The sequence below is a fragment of the Brassica oleracea genome, chromosome C4 (assembly GCF_000695525.1).
Source record: "Brassica oleracea var. oleracea cultivar TO1000 chromosome C4, BOL, whole genome shotgun sequence".
Lineage (NCBI taxonomy): Eukaryota > Viridiplantae > Streptophyta > Magnoliopsida > Brassicales > Brassicaceae > Brassica > Brassica oleracea.
The window spans coordinates 32,239,237-32,249,028 of record NC_027751.1 but is presented as its reverse complement, the minus strand read 5'-3'; the positions used below and the strand labels follow the sequence as shown (position 1 = coordinate 32,249,028).

The 9,792-nt window shown below is 35.9% G+C and overlaps 1 protein-coding gene across 1 annotated transcript in view; it reads left to right on the top strand.

The window, feature by feature from the left end:
• LOC106338683 (ubiquitin-like) overlaps positions 1 to 1,243 on the top strand; it is a 2,389-nt gene extending 1,146 nt beyond the window's left edge. Inside the window, exon 5 of the mRNA XM_013777604.1 lies at positions 1,229 to 1,243. Coding sequence (XP_013633058.1) covers positions 1,229 to 1,243 — 15 coding nt within the window. The remainder of the gene's footprint in view (positions 1 to 1,228) is intronic.
• The last annotated feature ends 8,549 nt before the right edge of the window (positions 1,244 to 9,792 follow it).

The window sequence follows — 9,792 nt, the reverse complement described above, 5'->3', positions numbered from 1 at the left end:
AATTTTAAAAATAAATTTAATTACAATATTTATACAATTTTTTAAAAGCTAAATTCAAATATTAATTCAAAATTTGTTAACTCAGTTATAAAAATAAAATATCAAATGAATGTAATACCTTATTTTCAAAGGGGAAATTGTCAAAAATGACTCAAAACTTGATTTTAAATACAAAAGTGTACACTAAATATAATTAAATGCAAAAGTAACTCAAAAGTCTAGTGAAATTACAACAACCTCTTTATGACTAAACAAAAAACATGTATTGAGTTTTACCATTATAACCCTCCACGTGAGAAGACTTCTTTCTTCGTTCAGTAGATCTTAAAAATAATTTAAATTTTTTATAAAATATATTTTGACGGGAAAAAAATTGAAATCATGTAATAATAAACATTTCTAAATGATGTAAGTTTATTTTTACTAAAATTGAATTATTTCAACATAGATGAGTGAAAGTATATTAACTCATGATAGTCCTTTTTTGGTAACATATGTTATAATATTGTTAATATATTTAGGGTTAGATTCTGAAATCTTATCTTTTGTTTTTTAAAATTTTTTTTTGACATATATGTGTTTAGTGATTATCTAATAACTTGATTTAAACACATTCTAAATATCTTAAAAGTTTAAGGAAATGTTTTTTTTGTTTAGTTATTTGATTATAGGGTCTGAAGAACTCACATAAGACTTCCCAAGAAGTCTTGTGACATATCCCACCTAAATTTTAGTAGAATTTAGGGTTCCCGCCTAAATTTTAGAAGAATTTAGGTTTTCCGCTTAAATCGAAGTCTTCCAGAAGTCTTCTAGGGGAAGTTTTCTCATGTATTAGATCTTAAAAGTAATTAATAAATTTGATAAAAAATATTTTGAAAGAGAAAAAATCAAAATCATGTATTAATAAAGATTTCTAAATGATGGACATTTAGTTTTACTAAAATTAAATTATTTTTAACATAGATGAATAGATATAGATTGAGTCATGATAGCCTTCGGTTTAGGGTTTGGTAACATATGTTATAGTATTGTTGGTATTTTTTCTTTCACTCATTCAAAGGTAAATCTATAAATTTTGGATATGTATTATTGTGTGTTTTATATATTAGATTCTAAAATGCTATAGATTCAACTTAATGTGACTGTTTCGTTTATTATTTAAGCATCAAATTATATTTTTGAAGTTTTTCTCTGTTTTGAAGCTATTTGAATGTTTTTGAATTTGCAGGTTTTTCAGATCTGAGACAGACTTTGAAAGACTACTCAGAAGACTTTCGGAAGACTTCTCAGAATACTTTAGGCAACTCTTGTAATGCATTTTATGCTAGAAGATTTCCCACAAAATCTTCAGGAAGTCTTCTAAAGTCTTCTGCCCAAAGTTGTACAGATTTTGGGTATGTATTTTGTGTGTGTTTATATATTAGATTCTAAAAAGTTATAGACTCAACCTAATTTGATTGTTTTGTTTATTATTTAAGCATAAAAAAATTATTTTTGAAACTTTCTCTGTTTTGAAGTCATTTGAATGTTTTTGAATATGCAGATTTTTCAGATATGAGTTAGATTTTGGAAAACTTCTCAGAAGACTCTTGGAAGACTCTCGGAAGACTTCTTGGGAAGTCTTATAATGTATTTTATGCTAGACGACTTCCCGCTTAGTCTTGGGGAAGTCTTCTGCCCAAGGTGGTACAAAGGAATGATGTCAAGTGGAGTCCAAGCTTATCTATGTGGAAGAATTATATCTAGCTCCATCTGTAATAGTTTTGTTTATAGTCTGTTTTATGATTTGTATGTGTATTATTTTAGTTGTGAATTCTTTTGTAAACTTGAAGAGATGTTAATCAAAAGAATTTGGTATATATTTTCATGTTTGTCCCAAAGTACTTGACATTCAACATACCAAGAATTTTTTTAAACCATTCTACCCACTCATAACAAAAAATTAATAATACAAAAACTTAGTCAAATTTACTAAAACTAAGAGAGAAGACTTCACAAGAAAACTTAGTCAAATTCACAAAAGATCAAACTTGAATTTTCAATGAAAGTTGAAATTTTAAATCTCATGTAAGTTAAAAATTATACCTTATAATCTAAAGAGACACATTAAACCACATGATTTGATATTCTTGAAGTTACTTAACACTTTTGAAAGTTAAAAGCATACCTTGAAGTTACTTAATACTCTATAAAAAGTCAAATTTCTGACAAACTTCGGTCAATTGCAAAACTAACCTATTTATCCGAGAAGACTTCTTGAGAAGATTTCTCGAGAAGTCTTCTCTGGGATTTTCGATTTTTTTCGTAATAAAGGAAAGTTAGAAGACTTCTAGGGAAGTATTCTTGATGGAGAACACATCTAGCAAAGTCTTCTGAAAGTCTTTCCGAAGTCTTATGAAAGTTTTCGCGAATAGATCTGAGAAAAAAAAATGATTTCATATCTTGAGCTTGTGAGATTACTTTTTTTGCTTCTCCAAGTACCCAAAACGTCACTACAAAAGCTACCAAGTCGTCAGTGACCACGAATCATGAGCTTCAATGTCTCTATGAACCTTACAAAGCTTGTAATCAAAATCTTAGTTTTTTTCGATGAATTTGAAAAGAGAGAGAAAGAGATGTGATTTGTGTGTATAAGTAATGAGATATGAAGAGTAAAAATCGAAACTTTGGTGCATTAAAATCTTCAAATTGGTTGTTCACGGTGGTTAGTGTAAAAAAAGCATGAGTTATTTTTGTGTTTGACTTGAAATTTTATGTCATATTTGAAAATAGCCAATTTTCAAATAGGTATTTCATTTATTTTGATTTATTATATTTGTATCTAAATTTTAAAAATAATGTGATATAATATTTTTCTTTTTCATATAAATTATAGTTTTGACCTTTATTCTCATTACATAAAGAACCTCATTTTAGAAATACAATGAAATTTATATCAATTTTATTTTAGTATTATTTACAATAATAACTTTGATTTATAATAATTTCATAAAGATTATAATTTCACTTCTAGTTTTCTGTTTTATCTTTAAATAATACTTTTATAAATAATAAAATAAAATAACAAAATAACTATTTTCTAATTTTTTATCTCTATTATATAAAATCTTTCAAATTTAAAATATGATATTTTATGTATTTTACTATTTTATATTTATAATTAAATTAACAATATATATAACTTATAAAAAAGGTATTCCTTTTGTTTCACAAAAAGAATATCATTTTAGAATTTCAAGTCACTTATATCTATTTTTATTTTTATATTATTTATAAAACGCTTTGATTTTGATTTTATAAATATTATTTTTGTCTTAAAAACTTTTTATTAAATAGTAAGTATTTACTAAGAACATGAATGCATTTAATTACTTTTAATCTTTGTGAGAAATATATAAAATTACATTCTTCATGGAAAAATAGAAGGATATATATTATTTTCTATAAATTTGAAGACTTAATATTTTATTTTTGTTTACGGACAATTTTTTCAAATAGTACTTAAGAGCATTTAGGCCTCAGCTTTGCTAGTCTAATCCATAAAATCACGGATCAAAATATCAGTCACAGTACAAATTCATGAGATGTTTGACATTCCAGTGATCTAGATTGCTAAAGCCAAATACCTCGATAACCATATTGAATTCAGCGTTGTCACTGGTATAAGCTTTATGCTCTTTCTTGGAAAGGTTTATTTTCAAAAAAAAACTGCATTAACATTATTTAGCATGCAAGTAAATAGTCAAAAACCTAAAAAAATCTATCCACATAACTTGTCATAATGCCGTAAGCCTTTAGTTCTTTTCCCACGAAATAAAAGTTTATAAATTTCCAAAAGAACGCAAATTTGAAGGACTACCTACTGCGCAACTGATATACCAGCTTCTTATGAAAAGGGACAAAATGAGAGATCTTTCTGAATAATATGATTTTCACTTAAGCTTTACAAATGAGGTTTCATGAGCATATATACACAGCTCAGGAACACTCTGGATCTTATCACACTATTAGCTGTAAAGGTGCTTAGTCATCACATAATGATAAGAGAGTATCGTAACGGTTCTGGAGCTTTGTAGCTAGCTTTGTCTTGTTCTCTTTTCTCTTTATCGTACAAGAAGGAGCCGTTGATCCTCTGTTCTGAGATTCAGAGTGCATCACTTGTTTCACACTTGGGCCTTCTCTTCCTCTGTCCATTGTTGACTTAACCTCGAGGCCCATATCGTGTTGTCTCACATTCCCCCTCAAACTTGTGTAAGGTTAAACTTGTACACCAAGTTTGTTCCTCAGTTCAAAGAACAGTTGCCGTGACAGAGGTTTGGTGAATATGTCTGCAATCTGTAACTTGGAAGGAATGTGTTGTGTCTCAATGAGTCCCAGTGCAACCTGTTCTCTTATGTAGTGATAGTCCGTGTCAAAATGTTTCGTGCGGCTATGCAGAGCAGGGTTTGTTGACAGATACACAGCAGACAAGTTGTCACAATGTAGCCTTGTCGGCTCAGACTGAGAGACGCCGAGGTCACGTAGGAGATAGGAGATCCACGTAACTTCCTGGGCAGCAGCGGTTAGAGCTCGATACTCAGCCTCCGTTGAGGACCGTGAAACCGTTGATTGCCTCTTAGCTGACCAAGAAATCAGATTAGCCCCTAGCAGAGTGCAGAACCCAGTTGTCGATCTTCTTGTCTCCTTACAACCGGCCCAGTCGCTGTCACAGTATGCTGACAGGATCAAGTTGGAGCCTCTCACGATGTTCAGACCCAAGTGCATTGTGCCTTTCAAGTACCTCAGTATTCTCTTTAGCAGAGCAAAGTCACTCATCGTCGGAAGATGCATTCGCTGACACACAAAATTCACAGCATACTGAATATTTGGACGGGTTATCGTCAGGTACTGAAGTTTACCTGCAATACTCCTGAAATATGTTGGCTCCGGGAAAGACTCAGTGTTTATGATTTCAATTCTTTGAGGCAGAGGGGTTGGCATTGGGTTACATTCCAGCATAGATGACTGATATAGAATGTCCTTCGTATATGCTTGTTGATGCAGGAACATTCCCTCATTCTTGGACTCGATCTCTATACCCAAGAAATACTTTGGTGTGCCTAAGTCCTTCATTGAGAACCTATTGTTGAGAGCATCCAGTAACTTCTGTATCAATGTCTCACAGCTTCCGGTTAAGAGGATGTCATCCACATATAATAAAAGCACCAGTGTCTGGTTCTGATGATGATATGTGAACAGAGAAGGGTCAGATTTACTACAGGTGAACCCAAAATCAATCAGAAAGTTACTGAATGTGTCAAACCACGCCCTTGGTGCCTGTTTAAGGCCATACAACGCTTTCGTAAGTCGACACACATGATTTGGCTTCTGTGAATCAACGAACCCAGGAGGCTGAAACATGTACACAGGTTCTTGTAATTCACCGTGAAGGAAGGCACTTGACACATCTAGCTGCTTAAGAGACCATCCCTTTGTTATGGCAACCTGGAGAACTAGTCTTATTGTTGCTGTCCTCACTACTGGACTAAACGTCTCCAGATAGTCCAGACCCTCTTCTTGTTCATTCCCCCTTGCTACTAACCTTGCCTTCAAGCATTCAACCGTTCCATCTGGTTTCAACTTCACTGTAAAAACCCATCTACTTGTCAAGATATTGATCCCTTCTGGAGCAGGTACCAAGTCCCATGTATGCAGTATGTGGACTTTGGTAATTTCATCTGAGACAGCATCATTCCATCCAGGATGCTGCATTGCTTCCGCTATATTCCTTGGTTCCTTCGTATTGTATTTCAGAGCTGGTAGAGCATAGCGATTGTTTGGTTTGTGAATACCTGCTTTCCCTCTTGTCTGCATTGGGTGATTATTAAGAACAGGTTCCTCTGGGACTCCTACTTGTTCTTGTGCTATAACTTCAGGTTGAGCTTCATGTTCTTCTTCTTGTACATTCTGAGCTTGGTTTGGAGTCTCAGTTGTAGGCAGAGGAAAAACTCTAGTTATCTGAGTAGTACTTTCTTCTGGGGCTGACCTCGTTGCTCTCTGCCAAGCCTCAAGTATTGTAGTCTTATACTTTGGTACAAACTCCTTGTATCCTTCTCTGAATGGAAAGCATTCCTCATCAAAGACAGCATGCCTTGTGATGTATACTTTACCCGTAGGTGGATGGAGGCAACGATAGCCTTTGTACTGAGATGAGTAGCCTATAAACACACACTGCAACGACCGAGGCTCTAGTTTATGACTCATCAATGGTCGAAGGCATGGATAGCACGCTGATCCAACCACTCTTAGAGATGTGTAGTCTGGTTTCTTCCCATATAGTTTCTCAAACGGACTCTTGTTGTCTGAACCAACCGCAGGAAGCATATTACCAACAAAACATGCAGAGAAGAAGACGTCAACCCAATACTGCAGAGGCATGTGACTTTGAAACATCATAGACAACGAGAGTTCTATGATATGCCTATGTTTTCTCTCTGCAAGCCCATTTTGCTGAGGCGTATAAGGACAGGAGATTCTGTGCTCAATGCCGCATTCAAGTAAGTGCTTCTTCATCTGCAAGTTAACAAACTCTCCTCCTCCATCACTTTGAAACTGCTTAATCTTCACTGATAGTTTGTTTTCTATAAGCTTCTGGAATGCAACAAAGACCGCAAAGAATTCTGACTTTTGTTTCAATGGAAATAACCAAGAAAACCGAGTATATTCATCAACAAAGATTGCATAGAACCGGAATCCTTGATTAGATAATACAGGTGAGGGTCCCCAGAGATCACAGTGAACTCTCTCTAAGGGGCCAGAAACAAAAGACTCAGAATTGAAAAACTGCAAGCTACTAGTCTTCCCCATCTGACAAGGCTCACAAATGGAGGATGTTCTGTTCTTATTGATGTTAATATCCTTGTTGCTTCGAAGTTGTTGAAGAATCCGAGGGTTGGAGTGAGCTAAGCGACTGTGCCACACTGCTTCAGATGCTGTAGTATGACGATTTGAGAAGTGCACTTCAACCTGAGAATCCTTCAACGTATACAGTCCCTTACTTCGAGACCCTTTTGTCACCACTTGCTGCTTAAGCAGATCAATCACATATACATATTTAGCATCAAAATAAACCCCACAAGGATAGTCATCACACAACTTTGATACTGACATCAGAGACTTCTTAACAGAAGGACAGACCAAGACATCATTCAGAGTAATATTACCTGTCTGAGACGCAATAGTGGTGGCACCAACATGAGTGATAGGCATGTACGCTCCATCTCCAACCATCACCGTATCATTTCCTTCATATGGGTGAGCTGTTTGGAGATGGTCAGTTGATGACGTGATGTGATCTGTTGCTCCTGAATCAGGGTACCATTCCTTGCCTGAGTTATCTGTCAAACGCATCGAGGAGAAGGCTTCAGTGGGCTGGTAGTTGTTGTCAAAACGGTTGTAACACTTCAGAGCTGTGTGGCCACTGCGACCACAGATCTGACAAGTTGGTCTCTCCCCATAGGTGTTGTTGTTTTGGTGCTGAGAGAAACCCCTGCCACGAGAGTTGAATCCTCCTCTACCTCTATAGCCACCTCCTGAGCGTCCTCTACCTCTCTGCGCTGGATTGTATGTTGGAGCATTCTGTCTGAAGCCTTGACCACTTGATGGTGTCTGGATATTGTACGCCATATGAGGGTTGCTTGAGGTGTTCTCTTCATAAGACTTCAACTTCATATCAAACCCTTTTACTTCAGAGACCACATCATGGAAGGTTGGAGGAGGGTATTTTGACAACGAACTCTGAATAACTGTGGCAATGGGATCGTACTCTCTGCTCAAACCATTCAAGAACCCAAAAATCTTCATTGATTCTTCCACCGGCTTGCCAATCGCACTGAGCGAGTCACATATTGTTTTGAACTCTCGGTGGTAGACTGACAGCTCTTTGTCTTTCTTCGTGATGAGTTGGAGACTACGTCGCAGCGCGTACTCGCGTGACAAGGAACTCTTGTTGTAGTTCTCAGCAAGAGACAACCAGACGTCCCGGGAGGTCTGAATGGTGTGAACTGATTACGCGTTTAAGCACACACCAATTAACCTAATGTGCCAACAATACCACAATCGAATGGTATGTCATTGTAGCATTTTAGGATCGAATCCACAGAGAACTAGAGACTTATAACACCAAGAATACACAAACCTTCCTAATCTAAGCAAACAAGAAGATAGATGATTTGTAACAAACTAATATCCTAGAAATATAAACAAGTGAATCCATGGGCTAAGGGAATTGACTTCAAGTAACTAAAATCCAATCTAGGTGACAAGCTTTCAATCAAAGTAATCTCTTAAGTCTAAACACAATTCTAGACAAGTCCTATGTCTAGGTAAATGCCCATTTGCTTAGAAATCATTAAACATCAAATGTCTTTGGCTTAATTCAATCAAGCAATCTTTAAGTTCAAGTTCAATAACTATCTAGCAATTTTAACATCAAGTGTCCTTGGCTAATCTCACTAGAGCTTAGTTGAGTTGATTCAAACACTTCATCTAATCATGTCTGATGAGAAGTGTTTAGAAATCAGGTTTAGAGTGATCAAGACTAAACAAGCATTAAAAATACTCAACAAGCAAGTTCATACAAGGATCTAATACAATAACACCATAGATCTTCACTAAGTTACTCTAATCTCCCTAACCCATGAATTCTTAAGGAAACTACTCACTAATCTCCATGAAAACACTTAATCTCATAATAGATTGAAGCATATTCAAGTAAATACAACAGAGAATAAAGATAAACAAGGATTAAACAAGCAAAACCAAATTAAAACTCAAGAATAGATGATGAACAATGAAGAACAGCTCAAGAACAAATGTTTTCTCTCAAACTCTCAAAATACAAAATATGAAACTATAAAACTTTCACTCTCTACTCTTTGTTGTATTGTACTCTGTGTATTGTGTGTCTTCCTCCTTCCCCTTGCAGTCTCTTTTATAGCCTAAGTAAAGGAGGATGACAACACATCCATCATGTGAAAGCATAAAGCATAAAACACACTCATAAAAGTTAATCTCCACTTTCTTCCATTATAGAACACCTTTTGCCCCTTCATATGGCCAAAGTAGTCTTGCCTCTTCAGAAAAGGTAGAGAAAGTTAGGCCAAAAGAGCCACCAAACTCATGATAGACAACCCATCCCCCATGTTGCAAGCTTTAAAGAGATAAAACTCACTCATTAAAGTTTTCTCCACTTTCTCCATGTTGCACACACCTTTAGAATACCAAAAATAAGAAGAATAATGAATAGTAATGAGTTTTATAGGTTTTAAGTGAATAAAAATGAGTCTAAAGGCTTAAAATTCGAAGGCTATTGTTGATGTTGCTAGGGTGGCCGCTAGGAATGTCATACTGATATGTGTGTAGTATTTTGATCATAAATCCCTCAATACAGCTCCAAACGACTTGAAACCACCTCCATTGTAAAGCTAACTCAATTTACCATGTCTTCCCAAAAGACAAGTTCAACACCTCGCTCCCTTGAACTCGCGTCCGAGCCCGCTGAGTTCCCAAGCTGTGTCCCAATCTCTCTCCGTCGCTTGCTCTGCCATGGTCGTCGCGTCTGTCTCGGCTACGAACCTCACCGTGACCAAGCTTTCTCAACAGCCATTGATGAACCTCGAGCTCAGGAGCGATCTTCAACCAGTCCCGAGGCTGCGCCGCCGGAATACCTCGTCGGAGTCATCCTCGTCGTCAATTCACTCCTCGCCAAGCTCCATCGTCGTGGACATCTTCAGATCGTGAAGCTTGAGAGCC